The following is a 24,427-nucleotide window of genomic DNA, read 5'->3' on the forward strand; positions in this document are numbered from 1 at the left end:
CGCATAGCTGCGTGTGGCAGCAGGAGACCAACGATCAGCGAGCTCCCAGTGCTGTAAGCAGACGCCGGGAGCTGGTATCCAAGGTAAATAGCGGGCAAGTAAGCGTGCGCATCCCTTAGTTACCCGCTGTGTACCCTGGATACCAGCATGCTTGGGCTGGGAGCTGGTATCCAGGGTAAACAGCGGGTAACTAAGCGCCGCGCACGCTTAGTTACCCGCTGTTTACCTTTGATATCAGCTCCCAGTGCGAGCACGCTGGTATCCAGGGTACACAGCGGGTAACTAAGGGATGGCGCGCTTAGTTACCTGCTATTTACCCTGTTTACCAGCGTCCTCGCTGGTCCTGACCGCTGGCGAGTCTGCCTGTTTGAGAGCTCACCAGTGATCACGTAGCGACGCACCGGCGATCCTGACCAGTTCGTATCGTTGTCGGGATCGCTGGTGCGTCGTTTAGTGTAACGGGACCCTAACTGTCCAATCTCCTCTCCCCCCCCCCCCCCCAACATCATGTTGGTGGAGAGTAGGAACACCGCCATGCACATTCGATAATCACTAGGTTCGGCTGACTTATCTCATGTGTATGGCCACCTTTAAGGAAGATATTTTGAAATTCGCAAAAAAAGAAAACAAAGTTTATAGGAGCATTAGTTTATTTTCTAATTTTCATGTGTTACTTGAGAAACAATTTACTTATATACAAAAATTGGAATGTAAGATAAATGCTGATCATTAAAACATTACACAGCTGTTGACAAGAGGAGTCCATGAAAAATAAAAGAGCACAGCATACCTCACCATGAAAGCTGGGCTGAATTTATTTGCTTTATTGCTAAAATTTTGCAAGTCCATAGAAGGCCTTAAAATGTATGTACATATTTCTTTAAAACACAATTAAAAAAAAAATTAAAAAGCAAAAAAACAAACAAAACCAATACGCTATTTACACAATAAATAGTGGGCGATCTGCAGTTGGGTTGAATTGACCTCAAATCACGAGACGATGAGGCGGCGTGATGTGCATCTCACGTAAATAGAATATATTTCAGTGTGTGCATCTCTGCATAGTTGGGATTCATAGAAATCGGGCGAATGCCCGAACATCACAATACATTTTATACAAGGTTGCAGTATAAGGAATATACAGACAGCCTGAGATGTGTATTAGAAGACACCTCTGACTCCATTTATTTAAAAAAAAAAAACACGAGTGGAATCTAAAGAGTTAAAAAGAACTTTTTTAAAAATTTGAAACCGTTGCATTATTTTGTGTAAGGTGCATGAATCCTTCTAGTACCTGGAAAATAACTTATGCTCATTCATATGAAAAAGCAATATACAGCAGTCTTGAAATGTTATCCTCCAGACGACCAAAATCGAGAGGTCAATAAATATCAAAGACGGGGCTTTAGGGCACCCGCCTGACCCTAAATGTGCTGTCCACCTCTCCCAGTATATCTCAATGGAATAGAAAATATCACTAATATGGCAAACACTGCATTCCAGACATAGTAAATCAAATGCTGCTGCAAAAGTGAACCGTATTGTTAGTTCAGGAACATATGGAACATTTATTGCCACAAGGCGTTTCATCCATTTTTATGCATAGGTCATTTGGATTCACAACCATACCTCTTTTAAAATTGCTATGAATTGTGCTCTCACACAGAAAGAAAATAATATAAGAAAATCTCCATTTTGATGTCAATTCATGTACTGGAAAAAAAAAAAAAAAATCTAAAGAATTTGCGGGGAGTTACTGTTCTCCGACATGAAATGTTGCTTGCCGTGTAAAAAGAATTGAAAAAAAAAAAAATATGACATGTTCCCGTCTTTAGAGAATTCCTTAAAAAGATGAAATCCTGAAGATGCTCATATTTATACACTCCCATCATAGACATTGTAATAAAATACAGCACATTTCTGCGGTTATATTCCAAAATAGTCAATTCCCATGTAATGGTGACAGAATGATATTGAAAGGAACATAAAGAGCTGTTAAAGGGTTTCTTACAGAACCTTACATTCTATATTACCGCTGCATAAATAATGCAAGTGACCGGAACCAAATGCAGCATATGTTGTTGACCACTGTGTATGAAGAATAAAGGGTCTTATGTAGAAAGACTAGCAAAGACAAACAGTGACCAAGTTAGGGCTCCAGCATATCGGAGTATGATTGTTCGGTAGGACCTTCAGATGGAGTTTTTGTGGAGCGGATCCACGCCAAAAATTGCTTCTAAAATGTTTGAAAGATTCCTATATTCATTTCTATAGGAAATCCATTTTGAGGTTCAAAGTAAGTTTTTTAGAGCTTTTTGAAGTTTTGAAAAGTACTCAGTGGGAAAAAACAGAAGTGCTTATCAGTTCTGTGAAGTGAGGAGTGATCTGCTCCAGACTTCACACACCAAGTCAAAAACCTTTAAAATAAAGCTTCAGATAAAAAAAATAATAAAAACACTTCAAATACCTCTTTAGGAAAAGAGAAATTTTTCAATAAAGGAGCGTTTACTGAAGAGGTTTAAGCCTTCAGTAAAAAAAAAAACTCCATAAAAAACCCAAGCATACTACGGCCTCCATAGATAGGGAGATATTTCAGGGCTCCACCCTAGAGGGTCTTTCAACTATTCAGTGGCGTAACTTGAAAGTCAAGGGTTCCAATGCAAAAGCTATAGCAAGGCCCCCAAATTATTGCTTATTTTAGGGGAAGAGTCAAACAGCTGTATACGGTAACTTGGATGAGAATCGCAACGCAATGCTAGGACTGGCCGGCGGTTCTCCCGACCCGAGCGTGACAGTATGAGTTTATATGCAGTTGTCAGGAACGGGTCTTGAGGGTCTCTCGGACAGTCCGAGCATTGCGTTGCGATCCTCGTCCAAGTTATACAGCCACCTGACTTCCCTAATAATAGTTCTTTTCAAATGAGCCAAAGGGGACTTTTTAAGCCGCCTAAGCTCCAGGGCTCAGGTGCAATTGCAACCCTTGCCTCTATTATAGTTACACCTCGGCCTATGAGGTTTCATTAAGGGGGTCTTACACTCAAGATTTCTAGGGGGGGGGGGGCATGTTGTGCCTTTGTATAACTCAATTTTTTATTTTACAGTATTGAACTATTGTACCCTAGAAGTATTGCCATAGAGAGGCGGCACATGTCATGTTTATCGAGCCATAGAGTAAGTTCTACCTTGTACAAAAGCCCCCAATTGACCCAGAAAATCAAATCACTGAATTGAGCGATCAGAACGCTCGCAACTTCCCCAGTTTTTGACTTTGCTAATTCTTCTTACGAGACCCACGACTATCTATAATTGTCCTATGTTCGTATCCACGTGGAGCACATCAGTCAATGCTGTGGATATGTCTGCGACAGAGTAAAAAAAAAATTTATAGGATTTTGTTTAAATGTGCGGATATTGGACAGGGACCTCCTGGGCAATGTATATATATATATATATATATATATATATATATATATATATATATATATTATATTATATATAATTAAAACAAGACTATTACCCCTAAAATAAACAGTTATTGGTCATCTATGGCACTTATCCCTGATCTTTAATAGCTACATGTTATAAAGCGCTGCAGTCCCATTTACACCAGACCCATATAAGAAAAATATATATAGAAGTCAATGATGTTCCTTTGTGAAAAAAATCATATGTAATTGATAATATATACACTATGGAGGAACAAAGGCAGCTTGTGGTAAATCACTAAACAGTAGAGCGTTAGAAACCCTTTAATGACTCTAGTACATGTAATTCACATTTCAGTGTTCCCTATAGAAAGAGCCCTTTAGTCTCCGACTTTACAAACTGACGATGGGTCCAAGGGACCCTTCACAACTGTCGCTACTGCCAAGAATGCTTCATGATTCTGCTGCATTTCTATGCACTTGCTTTGGTTACCTAGCACCAAACACTACAACATTTAGCAAGGCAAGAGGCCATTCTGTCCCATGTGGAAAGTGAAGAGATGCAGGTGTAACGTCACCGTTTCTACCCATGCAGTTGACACTCATCGGTTTAATAAGGTTTCCATCCTTAAAATCCGCATGGACTAGTAAACTTTAGGGTATGCGCACATTACGTCTTTTTCAGGCAGGTCTGCTCCGAAACCCACCTGAAAAAAAAAACAAAACGCATCGAAAACGCTCAAAAGAGTTACCATACGTTTGGTCATTTTGAGCGTCTTAACTGCTTCAGGACCGCAAAGACGCCAAGAGGTTAAAAGAGGTGAGTGGACCATTCTTCAGGAGTTTTACGTTCCGAAGACGGTCAAGACTTTATATTGAAAGTCAAAAGATGTATGACCCCAGGCGTCCTTTTGAGAGTTTTGACAGTATTTCTGCTTGTAAAACCACTTGTGGTTTCTTCACTCAACAATGAAGTGGTTCCTCACTGTTGAATGAAGAAAAAAGTGGTGCACAAAGAATGCTTTAAAAAAAAAAAAAAAAAAAAAAGCTGGTGGTCCAAAGTGTTGAAAAAGCACTCTGAAAATTACCCCCAAAAAATGCTAAAAAATATTCTTAAGGATAGAAAATTGCCCCAGTTTCCAGAAGTGTCTTCCTCCTGAAAAACTTGTGGAGTTCACCTGCATGGATAAGATATTGTTTTGCACATACCCTAATCAAGGTTACTAATGAACCTGGCCCATCATCTGGCACAGAGTCCTATTAGGGACAGTCTGGAGTACTCATAAAAACATAAAAATTGAAGGCGATTTAAAAGAAGAAAACAAAAAAAAAAAATAATAAACTTTGGGAATTAATGTCTAAGATGATGATGATGAATCAGGCACCATGAATATTGCTGTTAGTCTAGGCGAATCAACCACGACAACTAGTACAAGCCGGGCTGATCTAAGTCAGAACAGCATGTTTTTTATTCTGTATGTTGGATGTGGAAAATAAATTCCCAAAATATGTAAACACGCTTCACCGTATATGCATCATTACAATAAAAAAAAGTTAAAAAAATTAATGTAAAAAACCCCTCACTTTTAAAATACCAAAATCGCAGTTACTAAAAAACAAAATAAAAAAAAAAAAATAATATGCTGTGTGCGCCTTTAAAAAGAAAAAAAAAATTGCTTTCGGTGAGACAACCCCTTCCATAATCTAAGAAAAGAGCACTTATTTCCTGCATGATCAGTGAAATCAGATAGGACAGGTGGCTCCATTACCGGGCTAACCACATGCGCCACTTTGCGTCACCATTTGCCAAATCATTTACACATAGCAAAGCCAAGGTACAGATCCCCCAGCCTGACTCTACACAAGTGGTTCTTCAATTCAGAAAAATATATTAAAAAAACAAAAAGTGTGATACCAGGTGTGACGAGAGAAAGGCTAACACATACAGAAGAGACGGCTCTGCCATTCACCTGCGCATCGCTACAGTTGAGGCTCTTTTTTTTTGTTTGTTTGTTTCCTTCTCCTATCGTACAGGTTTTAGTAATACAGGTTATCCAAAAATAGACCTACGTTCTGTACAAAAACGGCACAGGTTTGTTCTTGTAAGCGAAGCTTAGCAAACGTTCAGACGGAGAGGCATCGGAACCCGACTTTCATCCGCAGTGGTTTATGACCCACGTATTCTACAGTTCACCTCTGTATAAATTGTATATCTTTTTATCAAAATCCAAGTGCATGTTCAGATTTGTTTAGTTTTTTTTCTCTCTCTATGTTGCTTTTTTTTTTTTTTTTTTTTAATGTATATACATAGAAAAATAGTTTTGATACTAATTAGTCTCTTGACACATTGCTGGCTTTCCGTTCGGTTTTGTGTTTCTCTACACGGCTCCGTCGCGTAAAACAATCAGCTCGACTGCACTCTGAAACTTCTTCAGCAGCAGCACCGCTTGTCCGTGGTCAACGTTCAGGAAATTGTAGCCATTCGCCTAAGGAAGACAAAGAAGCTTAAGTATATTGTAATAGCTCATGAGGGCAATCAGAGGACCAAAAAGAGAAAGAAGCGTATATGTAAAGACTATGAATATGAAGGAATGATAAGTGTGAGTTCTTCCACAGCCTAGATCACACATGCGATTTTCAGACTATTTTTTTGAGCTGAAGTCAGACGTAAATCCCAGGATACTTACTTTATATTTCCCATTCCTTTTGATTCCACTTCCAGATATGACACCAGAAATGGTAGCGCCTACAGACACATTATTAACATTGACATTGTTTGGGACATGGTGAGGTTTTCATACCATAGACAGGTTAGGGTGGTCCCGATTGGGGTACACTTTGATGTAGGAGATGGCTTTTATGCCTTTCTGATCAATATAGCGTTAACTAAGCACCCTATGTAATTTACATGTACTATTACTATTTACTTGCTGTAGGGTAAATGCTCATTTTTGTATTTTTCATGGAATGTGGCTGCGACATGTAGCGAAATTTAGCCGCACAATCTGTGTCGAGGCCAAAGTCGCTGTGTAACCTCTCTGCCTTGAGGAGCTCTGTTTTCTAGCAACTCCGTAACCTACACGTACTTGCCACTAACCAGAAGAAAAGGTGTATTAAATAAAGAGAGAGAGAATATCAATGGATTTATGGCAGATGTGAGAGAGACTAATAATTATTGGTAATGAAGAGGGCAGTGTGACCGGTGATAAGATTCATGTTTACCTGTATAATTTTGTCCCCAGGCTGCAACAATTTGGATGCTGGTCCTTCAGGCTGTACTCTCGTAACATATATGCCCTGATGAAATAATAAAATGGTTATTTCATTTTTCATTGCAGAACTGACAAAAAAAATTGAATTACAAATTAAATGGGTATTTTCAAGTTTCGACGCTATCCCTTATCTGTGGGGAAAAGGATAACTTCCTGATTGTTGGTGTCCCAACCACTGGCACCCCCATGTGAATGAAGCAGGTGTTAATCATGCACACTGCTGCTCCATTAATTTTTATTGGTGTGCCTTTGACTAGCCAAGTACAACACTCTGAGATCTCCAGCGGTCACATTAAAAATTAATGCATGATAGGCTAAACACACTCGGGATTGGGGAGGGTCCCCGAAGTTGAACTCTCAGTGGTCAGGACATTCTCCCCTATCCCAAACCTCTACACCACCTTACTATGCTTCCAATCTCAATCTTGGGATGGTACATCAAAGTAATATAAACAGATTTCAAACTAAGGAAAATTGTTTCTAGGGGAAGATATTTCATCACAGGGGCAGCATATGGCTCCATAGTACGACCGGGAATCAGTGCACTGCCACATAGGATTAATCCATGCAACTCGGACTATGGCTTTGTCCACTGATCTCACCAAAGAACAGGAATACTTACATCATCACCCGGTCTGAAGGGGTTTCCTCTACCACCAACGCCTCCCGATATACTGAAACCGAGCTCAGGATCCTTCACCAGACGTACCCTGACCTTGAATTAAAAAGATAAAAAGGTCATGTAATGCAGGTCATGTAGTAAACGATATCCACGTTCCTTGGATATGGATCTCAGATGGCCATATAGGGTTAGGTATTTAGTCCAGCTAGTGTTGGTGCCTGCAGAAATCACATGTAGTCTATAAATGAGCACCAATGACGAAGAGGAGCTGACTAAGGGCAGGGTCACACAACTGTAGAAGAAAAAATAATTGGTCCAATTTTCATCCATAAAAGTAGTCGATTTTTGTTCTCACCTGTCATCCGTCTGCAGCCTGTATACAATCAGTTTTTGTACTCGACAACTATTAATCTCTTACAGAATGCTGCTTTACACGCTTGTGTGCACAAGACCTACATGAGAGCCATCGTTCATTCCCAAGCATACATCCAACACTTTTCAAGATGCCGCCTATTACCTTGGGGTTTGCTCTATTGTGCTCTACTATAGAAATCAATTATTAAACGGAATGTGTCATCAAAAAATGAACTATTTTTTAAAGTTGGTTAAATGTATCTTTTTCACATTTTGACAATTGTATGCAATTTTCAATATCACAATATTAAAATAATTTAGAAATCTTGCATTGTTCACACTGACCACCTGTATACAAAGTAGAAAACATGGGATACACAATTTACAATAGGTGATGGTCACAGCTCACCACCTCCTCCTCTCTTCAGTTACCTCAGTTAGAACTCATATACAAGTCCATGAGATGTAATTTTGGCTGCTTAAAGAATAAAGTATGAGTCGAATATTAGGCCTGGTGGTCAGTGTGAAAATAATAATATGGACAAAAAAACAATAATATAAAAATTTTTTAAAAAAGTAGTACGGTATTTTAGATAAAAGCTCAACATAATCAATATTTTCTGATCACAAATTCCCTTTAATGATTTATTTCTGTTTTTTAAATACAATTACTTAAAGTTTAGAGGAAGTCCAACAAAATAGAAGATGCTTCTTCTTCCCATCAAGGACGATGACTTATGTCTTGGAAGCAGTTAGAAGAAATACCACACAGCCCACCAGATATAAAAGTTCGCTTTCTTATACCAATATAATTATTCAGCTGTATAAGAAAAGTCAACCACGATTTAGAAATTGAAAGGTCTTGATATTTAGGTTGGAAAGCAGCCTTACCACAGCGGGCTGGGGATGGTGAGGATGCAGCTGGCTGTAATTGCTCTGAGACCTCGGGGGCTGGCTCATCTGCCCATTGCTCAAAAGCATCTGTAAGCCAATTGCACAAAATAGATCAGCATTAGAGCAACATGTGAATCAATCAGGTAACGTGAACAATTGATAACCTATCCCTAGTACATGTCATTAGTATGTGATTGGTAAGGGTCTGACATCTGGCACTTCCTCTGATCAGCGGACACCTACTCCGGCCCTGGCTGCTTCTCCCCACCCAACACTCCCTCTTGATCAGCGAACAACTACTCTGGCTACTTCACCCCACCTGGCACTCCCTCTGATCAGCGGACAACTACTCTGGCTACTTCTCCCCACCCGGCACTCCCTCTGATCAGCTGATATCTACTCTGGCTGCTTCTCCCCACCCGGCCTCCCTCTGATCAGCTGATATCTACTCTGGCCCTGGCTGCTTCTCCCCACCCGGCACTCCCTCTGATCAGCTGATATCTACTCTGGCCCTGGCTGCTTCTCCCCACCCGGCACTCCCTCTAATCAGCTGATATCTACTCCGGCCCTGGCTGCTTCTCCCCACCCGGCACTCCCTCTGATCAGCTGATATCTACTCCGGCCCTGGCTGCTTCTCCCCACCCGGCACTCCCTCTAATCAGCTGATATCTACTCCGGCCCTGGCTGCTTCTCCCCACCCGGCACTCCCTCTAATCAGCTGATATCTACTCCGGCCCTGGATGCTTCTCCCCAACCGACACTCCCTCTGATCAGCTGATATCTACTCTGGCTGCTTCTCCCCACCCGGCCTCCCTCTGATCAGCTGATATCTACTCTGGCCCTGGCTGCTTCTCCCCACCCGGCACTCCCTCTGATCAGCTGATATCTACTCTGGCCCTGGCTGCTTCTCCCCACCTGGCACTCCCTCTAATCAGCTGATATCTACTCCGGCCCTGGCTGCTTCTCCCCACCCGGCACTCCCTCTGATCAGCTGATATCTACTCTGGCCCTGGCTGCTTCTCCCCACCCGGCACTCCCTCTAATCAGCTGATATCTACTCCGGCCCTGGCTGCTTCTCCCCACCCGGCACTCCCTCTAATCAGCTGATATCTACTCCGGCCCTGGCTGCTTCTCCCCACCCGGCACTCCCTCTAATCAGCTGATATCTACTCCGGCCCTGGATGCTTCTCCCCAACCGACACTCCCTCTGATCAGCTGATATCTACTCTGGCTGCTTCTCCCCACCCGGCCTCCCTCTGATCAGCTGATATCTACTCTGGCCCTGGCTGCTTCTCCCCACCCGGCACTCCCTCTGATCAGCTGATATCTACTCTGGCCCTGGCTGCTTCTCCCCACCCGGCACTCCCTCTGATCAGTTGATATCTACTCTGGCCCTGGCTGCTTCTCCCCACCCGGCACTCCCTCTAATCAGCTGATATCTACTCTGGCCCTGGCTGCTTCTCCCCACCCGGCACTCCCTCTAATCAGCTGATATCTACTCCGGCCCTGGCTGCTTCTCCCCACCCGGCACTCCCTCTAATCAGCTGATATCTACTCCGGCCCTGGCTGCTTCTCCCCACCCGGCACTCCCTCTAATCAGCTGATATCTACTCCGGCCCTGGCTGCTTCTCCCCACCCGGCACTCCCTCTGATCAGCTGATATCTACTCTGGCCCTGGCTGCTTCTCCCCACCCGGCACTCCCTCTAATCAGCTGATATCTACTCCGGCCCTGGATGCTTCTCCCCAACCGACACTCCCTCTTATCAGCTGATATCTACTCTGGCCCTGGCTGCTTCTCCCCACCCAGCACTCCCTCTAATCAGCTGATAACTACTCCGGCCCTGGCTGCTTCTCTCCACCCGGCACTTCCTCTGATCAGCTGATATCTACTCTGACCCTGGCTGCTTCTCCGCTCCCATTGATTGAAAGGTCTCTCCAAGTGAGCGTGTAGAGACAAACCTGTCAGTCACTGGCAGCGGATGAAAGGAAGTCACCAAAGACATGTCCAAATAGTCTCCCATACGTCTTTTAAAGTATATTTTTCTCCAAAATACTGCCGCGTTTCAGAGCCTAAAATGCAAGTCTGAAGCCATACAGCCAATGTCTGATGCATGCTGCCAGTTTCCCTTATAAATGATTCATGAAAGCTATACGGCCCCATACAGCCAGTGACTGACTGCAGTGGTCACATGTCCATGTCAGGACATCATCACTGGAGCAGGAGTAACTTGAAGCTAGTGGGTCCCAATGCAACACCTCCAACTAGCCACAGAGGACTTTAATAGTGTTGTTTTTTTCATATGGGCCAACGGGACCTTTCAGGGGCAACTTTAACCCCTGCACCCACTATAGTTGTGCCCCAGAGAATGAAGATAGGCAGGGGGGGGCTCTGTACGTGTAAGAATCGGTGAGGGGAGTATGATTTATTTTATTACCGTCTACTTGGCTTTGAAAAATATCTAGTCTGGACAGGTCGTAAGATCAGGCCTACCTTCTTTCCACTGTCAGATGCACCATCCTTGTGGACCAATGTTGCGTAGTTTTGCTGACCAGATCCAAATACATCATCTTGGGCAGGTTCCCCGATACTCCCAGCTGTCGGGTGCTATCAGCAAATGGCAGAGCAAATACTTCAGTTATAACACTGCAGCCAAGCCTCGTCCAGTAATGTATTACTACCATTCCGCAAGTGGCACAAGGTTCAGTACGTAAAATGATACAAAAGACACGGTCACTGAATATTTACACTCGATTAGTAGGAAGACATGAATTAAACATCTAGAAATTAATGCTATTATATCCATTCCATTAACAAGATTTACTACAGCTCAGTGCGGAAATTCAAGGTATTCTCATTAGAAAAAGCCAAACTCAGCATTATAATGATCTGATTAGTTATGGCGTAAAAAGGCATAATGGCCGGGATCAGGATGTTTACACGGAAGCAGAGTCTAGTGTCTGAGCATATCATTAAAAAGACAAGCCCTTCCTCCCAAAATCATACTTTGCCCTCTACTTAAAATAGTTTTAATACGATATTATGGAATTGTCTCGATAATGGTCTCCAAAAGTGTGATCACTACTAATGGCAATGATTGTTGTGCCCCCAAAGAAATCAGCCAATCTTAAGGAGGCCATACTCAGACTAATGGCAGCCCACCCTGCCGATATAGACGAGTATATTGTGTAAAGGGCGCCAGGTAACCGATTGTTGGAAGATGATGTTGACTCGGAATGTCTAATTTCGAACTTTCGATCCCTTTGTTCTCCCAGAGATAAGGTGTCGGCAGAGATGTCTACTGGCGGCCTTCCCATGGAGAACACAGGAGGGCTGAGCTAAGCAAATGCTCCTGTGTTTGGGAGAAATGGCCACGATAAATGCTGGCCCAACGACGTATCATAAGGCCAACAGCCATCGAAAGTGTATGACTGGTTTTAGGCTTAATGTATGGCAGAAAGGCATTGGTGCTTTGTTTAATCAGATGCTGCCACTACGCACCAATGGTGGCTCGACAATGACTCCCCTGAGGAATGTCCATTTTGCCATCAGAGTGCCATCCATTTTTTTTACTATGCAAAAAAAACAAAAAAAACAAAAGTAAACAGACGGATGGCACCCATCTGCTACTGTCTAATTTTTTTTCACGAGTTCGATAAAAAACTGATCCATTCCATTTTATTTGCAGACACTCGGCCCCAAAGAGGGTACATGAAAAATGGCTGTCTGAAGAAGGCCTCATCATGATAATACCCACATGTTGGCAGCTAAAAATTTAGCAAAATTGCCAAATTCACTCATGCAAGCATGTTCACATCCAAGATATGAGAACATTTGACATCAAATAAAAAAAAAAAATTGTAGACGTGAAAATGCTGAACACAACACAAGACATAATACAGGCAGACAGATAAGAGAAAGCTTCAACTAGCGAGGTGTTAGTGAGCAATGACTGGAATTAGGGAGGATTATCAGGATTACTTGTGACACAGTGAGGAATGGATCTGTCATTTGGACAAGAAGAATAGTTTTGCATGCATTTGTGAATATTCCATCAATGTCTAAAAAGGCTAGTATATAACATAAGCGACAACTAGAGATAGGTGAACCCAAACAGTTAAATTTGGGGTCCATACCGAACACCTTGTGTTTGGGCACGGACCCCGAACATTGACTTCTCCAGGAAATCTGTGTTACTGTTTGAGTTCAGCACATCGGGCGTTTCCCACACTGTCATCTGTCCTATATCCCACAACACACTGATTTGTTGCTGTATAATGCCCAATTTCCCCTGTGGTGGCGCTACAGGGATTTCGAACACTTACTGCCGGTTTTCTTGACAATTGATTGCTGGGAGTGCCGGCGAAAAGAGACTTTGTGATCAGTTTCTGGTCAAGGGACTATTTTCAAGTAGGGATTATCAAAGTTAGTGAACCTCTTTAAGCTTTATTTGGATGAAATTAGACATTCTGTTAAACTTTGGTTCTTGTGTACAGAAATAAGTAAAGCATAGCCAATGCATCCTCACTATGTGCCCCAAGGTAGACGGTGGAGGAACATCACAAAGGATTCACATAATAGCAACAGAGGAACAACACGTGAAGGGAATGTCAGGGGGCAGGGAGCAGAAATAGGTAACATCCAAAGTGATCCATTATTAGATTTGTATTGCTAGTAGCATGGAAACAAGTTGAAAGAAATGACCTTTAGTGTGCCAGCAATATCTCATTTGTACATTTGCATACTACTGTAATTAGAGGTTTCCTTCGGTCCCTGAGTCTCTTGAGTCCTTTATGATGAATTTATGGAGACTTTTTACGCACTCCGCATTTTTTAACGTTTTCTGAATATACAAGTTTTCCATCAGCTATGGTCTATGTTCCAGAGGGCAGAATATAAGAGAACCAGTTAGTAGGTTTGGTTTACATACAAAGCGATGATTATCTAATTTGATTGGCTCTCCACTGACAGAAAATTGCTGTTGACAGATCCTAGGATGGTTTATTTGCATACGCCGAGGATGGCATTAAAAGTTTATTTTTTCGCTAATAACTGGAGTCTCTGGTATTGGAGACATTTTTGGGAAGAGAATTCATGATCTAAATTGTACGAGGGATGGTTTCTGAGATTTCGTGAACCTGATAGGAGTTTTTTTTATGTAGATTCTTCAGCCAGAGAAACTCATGCTTGTAAAAAAAAAACAAAAAAACAAACAAACAATGGGGTTTTAGGTGTGGTTTTATAAAGACTGGTGTGTTTTGGGCACATGTTTTCATGTGGTTTTGATGAGTATTTAAACGGGTTGTCTGGGACTTTAACATTGATGGTCTATTCTTAGGATAGATCATCAATGTCTGATCGGTGGGAGTGAGAACCTGGCACCCCCACAGATCAGTTGTTCTCAGTGTCGGCCGTAACTGCACAGTTACAGAGCTGCACTGATCCATGACTAAATAGTAGCCGCAGCTGGGTACTGCACATCGTCCCCCTATTGATTTGAATAGGTGGCATAAGTGCAGTACCCGTCTGAGGCCATTATTTCATTCATTGCTGTGCAGCTCCGCAACTGAGCCGTTCCGGCCCACATCGGTAACAGCTGATCGGCGGGGATGCCGCTGTCTCACACTCACCGATCAGACATTGACGACCTATCCTAAGAATAGGCCATCAATGTTAAAGTCCCGTTTAAATACTCATCAAAAACCACATGAAAAAATGTACCAAAATCACATCCATGCATGCCTGTCTTTATAAAACCACATATTATTTAGAAACTGGTCTTATACATGGATTCTTTTGGCTGAATGTTAAATCAACATTAAAGTCCCAACAGCCCCTTTAATATAAATATGGGGTTTAACAATATGGCGTGTTTTTTTAAGCATTTCAGCAGCAAAAACGTGTCCAAAAACTGCACTTCATTTTACGATCAGAAAATGCGCCAAAGAATTGATAAGACACTTTTTTTTTTTTTTACACGTTTTAAAAAATGCCACACGAGAACTATATCTATGTTTTCGCATTCAAATTAATGGGAAACATCGACAAAAAAGAATATAAAAAAGTGGTGTGTTGAACATACCCGTAGGGCGCACTTCGCGTGTAGTGTCAGAGCGCTGTTCGAATTTTTATGGTGCAGCACTTGGACCCATAGAGTGCCAAACGTCTATTCACACTTCTGTGATAACCATGGCTCCGAAGAAAACAGCAGAGCCTGTCTATTCTTATCTGATGTTGAGGATTAGAATAGGATGGACTCAGTGGGTCTGATGTGTGCATGCACCCTTAGGGTCTGGGGTCTGCCTCCAAATTAGAAGCTCTGACCAGCCGCAGAAGGCTCTAAATCAAGGACGGAAATTCATTTTGCCCAAATTTGCTTGAGCCGCAATCTTGTGCAGTCTTGATTGCGGGTGTAAGTCTTGGTGACTCCTTGCCATTCAGGCGCCACTAAAAACAGCTTGATGCAAATGTAATTTCCATTTTCCAGGAAGATTATTGATGTCGGTTCATTATTATACTTTATTATGATTTTTGTATTGCATTTTACACACATACATTTATTTTTTTTCCCATTCAATTACCCTATTGATTTACGGCAATTTTTAATAATCATATAAAGGACTACACCCAGCATGCCGGTATTGTAGGATTACCATCGTCCTAAAACAACTACTCGAAGTACTCACACAAAGTATGTGAACACCAGAACCTCTTCTGTCAGCTACACTCATGGCAACACTGCCATGGCTGCCATGCAGATCTCTTGAGCTGCCATACAGAGAGCTGCTAGCTGCCGTGTAAGTGGAATTAAAGGACCGTGACAGCATGCTCTGAATAAAGAAGGACAGATGTAACATCACAGATTAGTAAAGCATGCATATACAACTCAATGGGTTATTCACACAGTTCATGCACGTACGGTACAAACACAGAGCCGTGCAGAGAGGACTCGCTGGAGCCCAGGAGGTGAACGTGCAAACCACATAGCCATTACTACAGGTATAGAGTGTGCCGATCTCCAGCATCATATAGCGGTACGATCTCCGGCATCATATAACAGTACGATCTCCGGCATCCTATAACGGTACGATCTCCAGCATCATATAGCGGTACGATCTCCTGCATCATATAACGGTACGATCTCCGGCATCATACCGCGGTACGATCTCCGGTATCATATAGCGGTACGACCTTCAGCATCATATAGCAGTACGATCTCCGGCATCATATAGCGGTACGACCTTCAGCACCATATAGCAGTACGATCTCCGGCATCATATAGCGGTACAATCTCCGGCATCATATAGCGGTACAATCTCCGGTATCATATAGCGGTACAATCTCCGGTATCATATAGCGGTACAATCTCCGGTATCATATAGCGGTACAATCTCCGGCATCATACCGCGGTACGATCTCCGGTATCATATAGCGGTACGACCTTCAGCATCATATAGCGGTACGATCTCCAGCATCATATAGCGGTACGACCTTCAGCACCATATAGCAGTACGATCTCCGGCATCATACCGCAGTACGATCTCCGGCATCATACCGCGGTACGATCTCCGGTATCATATAGCGGTACGATCTCCGGTATCATATAGCGGTACGATCTCCGGTATCATATAGCGGTACGATCTCCGGTATCATACCGCGGTACGATCTCCGGTATCATACCGCGGTACGACCTTCGGCATCATATAGCGGTACGATCTCCGGCATCATATAGCGGTACGACCTTCAGCACCATATAGCAGTACGATCTCCGGCATCATATAGCGGTACAATCTCCGGCATCATACCACGGTACGATCTCCGGTATCATATAGCGGTACAATCTCCGGCATCATACCGCGGTACGATCTCCGGTATCATATAGCGGTACAATCTCCGGCATCATACCGCGGTACGATCTCCGGCATCATACCGCGGTACGATCTCCGGCATCATACCGCGGTACGATCTCTGGTATCATATAGCGGTACGATCTCCGGTATCATATAGCGGTACGACCTGGCCCTCTTTACTGTGGCACCAGAGGAGACACCTTCTTATGATGTAGGACAAATTTGAGAAACTTGACCTTTCCTATACTGATCTACAGATTAGTGCAGAGCTGAAATCAAAATTCTGCTATCTACCGGAATCAGTTGCCATATACCCTTAAATAAGCCACAAATATATACTGTACATTTTTTGTACCTGATGTCAAGTCACGGTTCTCCCAAATCTGGCGTTGTTTTTCTTGTCTTCCTGCGCCTCTCTATTCCTCAAGATATGGCTTTCTCTTCCTTTTATCTACGACTCATCTTTTTAGCCAAGAAGGTGTGGTCGACAAGCATACTCATATAGAGAAGAATTAAGGACTACACCCACTTGGATAACAAGGCTAGATTTACTGTACAAACAAGGAGTAAAGGGCCATACCTCAGGAATGGAGAGGCGCAGGAGGCAAAAAACAACAAATGGTAGATTCAGGGGAACAGCGGCATTTACAGCAGGTAAAAAAAATACATACCGTACTTATGGCAAGTGACAGGTCTGCATTAACACTAGTCATTACCGTAGGCGGACACATGGGTTTCTGTAACAGATGAGCACATAGGAAAAAGTCTCCATCAATGAGACTAATTTGTGTGGGAATATTCCATTGTCTTTTCCTCCAAAATCTACTACAGTATAACCATGTCCATGCTTCTTCCAGCTGATAATATTATTACTGCTGCATGTGAACGGAGTCTAAAATGCCCCGTTCATCTACAAAGGATGTAAAATCTTGGTAGATGTGATAAGTGTTTTAGGCAAGTAGTCTGCATCAAAAACCTCAAAGTAGTAGTTGTCCACTACTGTTATAATGATGACCTTTCATGTGCCATTAAATAGGGGGTAAGGAGCCGGTCATCAATATCAAATATGTGGATAATTCTTTTAAAGGTGCTGCTGCCCAGTCGTTTAGTTAATTTTTTTTTTTTCAAACAATGGGTGGGAAAATAACAGCAATATTTACCTCCACGGACTTTGCAATGTTCCTGCTCCGACACTTGTCCGTGCTCCCAACTGGTCTCTACTTACCAGTCCAAACTCAACACACTAGAAATGGCGACTAACGCCCACTCAGCCACTAACTGGCGGCCAAAGCCCGCTCAGCCACTAACTGGCGGCCAAAGCCCGCTCAGCCACTAACTGGCGGCCAAAGCCCGCTCAGCCACTAACTGGCGGCCAAAGCCCGCTCAGCCACTAACTGGCGGCCAAAGCCCGCTCAGCCACTAACTGGCGGCCAAAGCCCGTTCAGCCAATAACTGGCGGCCAAAGCCTGCTCAGCCACTAACTGGCGGCCAAAGCCCGCTCAGCCAATAACTGGCAGCCAAAGCCTGCTCAGCCACTAACTGGCGGCCAAAGCCTGCTCAGCCACTAACTGGCGGCCAAAGCCCGCTCAGCCACTAACTGGCGGCCAAAGCCCGTTCAGCCAATAACTGGCGGCCAAAGCCTGCTCAGCCACTAACTGGCGGCCAAAGCCCGCTCAGCCAATAACTGGCAGCCAAAGCCTGCTCAGCCACTAACTGGCGGCCAAAGCCTGCTCAGCCACTAACTGGCGGCCAAAGCCCGCTCAGCCAATAACTTGTCATCAAACTCTACCAGTGATTGGTTAACAGGCGATTCCTGCATTTCAAGAGGGACCAGGAAGCAGAAACCAGAGGAGAGCTCATGTTGGAACGGGAATGGTGGAGGACCAGTAAAGGCAAGTGTCACTTTTTGTTTACTTTTTCATTTTTTAATTTTATTCTGAGCCTTTAACATATGAACAGACCCCTGGCAGTGCTTTCATGCATTATTTTACTTTGCAGTGGGGCATCCTAGATTTTTTTTCCTCCACGGCCCAAAACATTGTAATACCTGGACCTCACCAAAGCCTGTGGCAAAATGAAAAATAATACATGTATCTTTTATATTTGTTCTGAACAAAGCACAAAATCAGTCAATTCTCTTGCAAAAGTCGCTGTACAAGTTTGCAAAACGCGGCCCGTTGGATCGCATTACCCATCCTGATTGCCAACGAACGATTTATGAAGCCAGAGAAAGGCTTGTTCATCTACAGCAATTTTAGGGAAAGCTACAGGTCCATTCTCCTAGTAGCCAAAATGGCACAAAAACTTTTGTGGAAAAAATATAACCTACATAGATCACGAAAAAAAGAGAATCCCGGTATTAATCAATGGGGCATTTCTACTTCGGTTCACACCAGTTATGAATCGATCCATTTTTCACAATAATTCAGTTTGGTCCTCAAAATGGAACAGAATCAGAATATCCAAACTGAAGTATCAAACAGACTGTTTAATATTTTTTTTTAAACTGCGCTTTACTCGTCCTCCTCGGATCCAGTGCAATGTCCCCATCACTGCTCCCACTGTCTGTTATTGTCTGCAGCGTTGACATCATGTCAACAGCACTGCAGACAATCAGTTGGCTCAGCAGCTAGTGCCATCAAATTGGGCTGAGCCACGTAGCTGCAGACACTGCATTTTGGGACAAGGGAGGGCAAGTAAGGCATTTTTTGGGGGGTTAAACAAATGGAACAAGGGAATTCTGAAAGTGGAAAACCCCTTTAATTGGAACCGTGAAACAATCCAATACTTTAGTCATTTACAAGTTTTCAGGCCGAGTCTCCAAGTCTCTACTGTAGTAGTCATGCTACAAATGTGAATGATTTGGTTCTGGAAAGCTTCCACTAGGGGGCAGTAGTGCCGCTGCACGCGCCTCCAGCGATCAGTAATTCCTGCTCTAAGGAAAATCAATTCACTATAAAAAAAAAAAAAAAAAAAAGTTGAGTTTCACGCAGATAAAAAAAATCCCTGAAGTCGTAGATCATTGCGCAGCCAAAGTACGGTAATTGGTACCAAATAGTGATTTCTTCTGCAGGTAATACACTAGAAAAGTAGCGCCACAGGTCAGGGTGGACTATGAAGAGGAGTACAACCTGTGGCAGGTGAACAACAAGAACCAGCATGCCTTATAAGCTCAGGTAGCCAAAATCTGCACAAGACAAGCATATAATGCTGAGCGCCTAGACATGATCCAACGAGAGAGGATGGCTCGTAAAAAAAAACACAGCGATTAATAACGTTTTCAACCCTCGGAGGAGAATCCAGAGAGATAAAGAAAATGACATTTTTGCTGCCACTCATCCCCGTTTTGTACTTTCACGCAGCATTAACCTCACATTATTCACTAGAGGATGGCTGGCGCTGCCTCTGGCAACAAACAGTTTTGGGCACGAGAACACACATGAAAAATAATAGACCTGGGACTGAAACAAAGCCAACAATTACCGGCACAGGACGACACAGCACCAAGGAAGCTCTGCAGCGGGAAAACGCCACCCTTTAATATAAGACTTCATGAACGTAGACAATTTAACTTCACATGCATTAAAGGCAATGTCTACGGTCACCCCCCCCCCCCCCAAAAAAAGGTGGTTCTTATATTAAAGAAACAGCGCCCCCCCTCATGTATGGGTTGCGTCTGGTATTGCAGCACAACTTGAAGTGTGCGCCTCAATGCAAAATCTCCAACAGGGAACTTCAATAATACTGTTCTTCTCATATGGGGCACAGGGACCTTTGACGGTTTTATGGGTGCGACTGTGACCCCTTCTCCCACTATAGTTACACCCCAGTGTACAGTTCCATTCAAGAAAACTTTATAAAGGCCCTTTCTTTAGGTCCAACGTGACCAGTTTTTGCCTTTATTTTATTCCCGCTGCTCCCTTCTGCTTTTTTAGATCCGCCATACGGTTCCAGAGATATAGACTTTTCATTTAGTGCTGATTTTGTGGTCTTTACCAAAGATGTGTCGCTCACATGATCCCCTGGGGGGAATGTCTTTAAGCAGCTCTGTATTATTACCCTGCAAGTAGCGCCCAGGCAAAATTTAAAGGAGTTATCTAGAATTAGAAAATCAATGCAGCTTTCTCCACAAATCAGTGGTATGCCTGTCCACTTTATGTGTGTAATTACAACTCAACCCTGCAATACCAGACACAACCCATGGGCCGGTAGGGTTCTGTTTCTAGAAGAAGTCAGCCATGTTATTCTAATCCTGGACGACCCCTTTAAGTAACTCATCTTGGCAGCCTTCCGGCTCTTAAAGGCGGAGTATGGCTGTGTGCACACAGAGTTTGTCAAGGACTTTTTTGAGCAGAAACGGAGTCAAAACTAAGCAGAAACTCTCCAAATCCTCACTCAGGTATTCTTGCAATTAACGATAGTTTTCTTCATTCCCTACATCACACTCATAGGGAATCCATGGGATCGGCTTAGAGATTCCTCACACTGGAAACTAGACATTTTTTACCATGAAAATGTAGAAGTACAACGTTAAAGGATATTTACTATAATTTATTTTTTGATATTGAATTAAAACTTTTGCACCATTCTAGAGCCTCAGTCTATTGCTGGCTGCAGAATGAGTTAAGCTGACACACGCTGCCCGATCCATGCAGTCATGTATGTTTGACTCAGAAATGCTTTGGCGAAGTCACCGGGGACCAAGATGCCCGTGAGACTGGTCAGATTCATCACCCGCGGCTCCTACCTACCAACTGCCAATGACTCACAGGTCTTTCCCTATACTTAAATAAGGGTGAGACCTGTCACTCAAGGGGAGTGGGCGGGGAAAAGCCACGAGGGACCTGCCCTTCCAACTAGTCACTTGTGCGACACAGTCCGTGGAGGCTTTTAAAGTCCTTGCTTTTCTTGTCCACGTCTTCCTCTGTATTTCAGGGTCAAACATACATGTCTGAAATCATACAGCTCGTGTCTGATTCATGCTACCAAGCTCGGACTGGCCCACAGGCGAACAGGAGAACCAACTGGTGGGCCCCTGTGAAGGAGTGCTGTATGTATGTTTACTGAATGTATCATCTAATCATTCATTAGACAAACTAGCCAAATTAATTTTTCATATAAGCAAAAGTAAATTTGCTTACTAGGGTCAAGTTATTTTTTGATGTAGCTGAACAGCGGGCCTTAAGAGTCAATGTTACTGGCGGGCCAATCCAGTCCGACACTGCCCATGTCAGCACGTATCCGCTGTCAGGTTCCATCTGACAGGAGAATTTACAGTTCTTATCTTTGTTGTTCCGAGTGTCTCTGAGCTGATTTATGACCAACTGAAAGGTGATTTGAAGTCAGAAGTCAGAGGATAATAATTATGAACTCTCCCTCCAGAACAAGCTCACCGATGGAGTCTCCGATATCTCATGCTTCAGCCAGCAATAGAAAGTGCAACATAGAAATTCAGAGACTTGGTGAAAAGTTTTGAAAGAAACAATTATTAGCTAAAAAAAAAATATGTAATTAGGTTAAGGAAAAAAAAAAAAAGCCCCTCCAGGTATCCAGATTCTTTAACAATAAAATTATTGTATAATATGACCTCCAGCTTTCCAGGATGAGAAGGAAAACAACACCAAATATTTCAAGCATAAAGAAAATAAAATTGATAGAATTGCGATATAAAGATTATGTCCCACATCTTACTTTGCTCCATACACTAGCACACCATGCTTTGTTGGATGCATCAAAGTAGGATCTCAATACATGGTACGTAATACTAAGCACTATTTTTTCTTACCTTTTCAAGTTTTTTTGCCTCTATGTGCCGTAAGACCTGTTCCCGCCAGTCATGAGGGACTTTATTCCTGCCTTGTGGGTCCAGTAAAGAATGCTCAGAATTAACCCTTGCATTTGGCTTTTTTGAAGGACTAGTCCGAGAGTAGTTAAAATCACTAACTGACATTGTTCTCTCGGGAATATCATTAATGGAAGGACGTGCACTTTGAGGTCTTGGAACATTAGGGCCATCAATGCTGTATGTCCTAGCTGACATGGGTCTCTGAGGACCTGCCATCATGTGTGTAGGTCTTCCCACTGAATGTAATTCTCTGTAGGTCATATAATCCCCATCTGGTACAACAACTCTCCTGATAGGTCCTGAATCAGCCACCGTCATAGATGCATTGGAGGAGACACTGCTTTGTCTTTGTAGAGTGTTGCGACCAGCTCCTTGTAAGACTCGGTCATTTGGGGACATGGCCCATGCTTCTACGTGCCTTGGTCCCATTTTTTGAGGCACACTGTACATGTTACTTGATCGCACATTATTATGATTAGAGAAATTCATGTTGGCAGGGTGTTTGGCATAGCTGGGACTCTCCATGCTATCGGACATATGGTAACGTGGAGGTGGTACACTTCCTTGGTCCATGGGAGTGCTCTGTTTCTGAGGCCACAGATTGTCTTTGGCTGTAGCACTACTAGAACTATACTGAACGTTATACTGAGGCACAGCAGGCATCTGAGATGCCCCAGGGGCTCTCATGGTGTATGCCCCCTCAGGGTTGTGGTTGGAGTCAAATTTGAAAACTGTTTTTTTTCCAGATGATACCAAATCTGAAGAGGAAGACGAACTGCTGAAAACCTGCAATGGCTGATCATACAGAAGAGTGGCCGACTTGCTCCTAACAATATTTTGTCCATCAGCACTTGCTGCTGCAGATTTACCAATGTAAGACGGCTGTGGCGAGCCACAGTCACTGAGGATGTCGTAGATCCTCAGCCCACCGGTCTCAATGTTGGTTATACTGTGGGATTTCACAACAGAGCTCATTGAATGTCCAAGTTGGGGAGACAAATCATCGGTGCTTTTCGAAACACACATATCAAATGAAGGCACTGAATCCTCGGATGCGCTCCTCACTGGGTCACTCATATCTGGGGACAGATCTTCATCTTGGGAATGACCATTAACTTTATTAATTGCGCATAAATCTGGGTACGTTTTTCTATTCTCCAACACTTCAGTTTCCCGTTTCTCATTGTTGTTTTTAAATCCCTTTCCCGATAGAACTTCTTGTGAGATCAACGACCGCTCCAGGGTGTCGGAGAACAGGCCATCTTCGGTTGTCAGGTTATTGTTAATGTTCATCTGGTTCAGATTTTGTGCCAAGTCACTGGTGATGTGTAGTCTTTGCTCTTGGACTAGATCCTCTTCACTGTTCGGTGATGGAATCTCTGATATCTCTCGCTCATCAACAGCGTTTAACTTGCTCCCATTATGTAAAATATTGTTTAAGTTTTCATCTTCTTGTCTAGAAAAAGGAAAAACAAACCAATGAGAGGACTCAAAGATGACCGATGATTGTGAATGTGTGAAATGGAACCAGAATGGCAATAAATATACGTTAACATCTACATCATTGTGTCTGAAACATTGTGTATTATATGAGGATTACTTTTCTCAATTTGTGTTTGAAACAATCAGCAAGTTGTCATGTAAGATCAAAATAGACGAGAAGCAGAAATCACCTGGTCATTCATGACCTAAGAACAGGGGAAAGTAATATTAAGTATAAGTTGATTCAACCAGTACCCAACAATAAACATTTTACACTAGGTCAGTTTATTGAAGAGACAGAGAAATCTTTGTCCGCCATTATCTAATATATACTTACCTTGTAATGTCGTCACATCCTGTTCTGTTCAGATGTGTCCAGATCCCAGAATTCCAAGCGAAGAAAGTTCACCGACCACCATATTCTGACACCCAAGTGATGGGTGTCTCAATATGGAAACTGCTGATGGTACCAGCCTATTGCGCAGTACCACCAGCGAAACACCATCACACCACACACACACACTGTATACGGCGTACGCACCACACACACTGTATATGCCGTACGCACCACACACACTATATACGCCATACGCAGCCTCTTGCGCGGTACCACCAGCGGAACACCATTGCGAACACACCGCCGCCGGATCAGTTGCGCGATGTGTGTACAGAGAGGAAGCCGGT

The 24,427-nt window shown here is 43.1% G+C and overlaps 1 protein-coding gene across 5 annotated transcripts in view; it reads right to left on the reverse strand.

The window, feature by feature from the left end:
* Positions 1-632: 632 nt before the first annotated feature.
* ERBIN (erbb2 interacting protein) overlaps positions 633-24,427 on the reverse strand; it is a 251,664-nt gene continuing 227,869 nt past the window's right edge. For 4 of the 5 annotated variants that reach the window (XM_073584218.1, XM_073584219.1, XM_073584217.1 and 1 more), the window contains 7 exons: positions 22,202-23,717; positions 15,253-15,396; positions 11,060-11,173; positions 8,565-8,654; positions 7,320-7,412; positions 6,648-6,722; positions 633-5,911 (listed from right to left, as the gene is read on the reverse strand). In XM_073584218.1, the coding sequence (XP_073440319.1) occupies positions 5,804-5,911; positions 6,648-6,722; positions 7,320-7,412; positions 8,565-8,654; positions 11,060-11,173; positions 15,253-15,396; positions 22,202-23,717 (2,140 nt within the window). In that variant the 3' untranslated portion in view covers positions 633-5,803. The remainder of the gene's footprint in view (positions 5,912-6,647; positions 6,723-7,319; positions 7,413-8,564; positions 8,655-11,059; positions 11,174-15,252; positions 15,397-22,201; positions 23,718-24,427) is intronic. The other variant, XM_073584221.1, reaches the window with a different exon arrangement.

This window comes from Dendrobates tinctorius, unplaced genomic scaffold (genome assembly GCF_039654945.1).
Source record: "Dendrobates tinctorius isolate UK_male_01 unplaced genomic scaffold, ASM3965494v1 ptg000083l, whole genome shotgun sequence".
In the NCBI taxonomy this organism is placed as follows: Eukaryota; Metazoa; Chordata; class Amphibia; order Anura; family Dendrobatidae; genus Dendrobates; species Dendrobates tinctorius.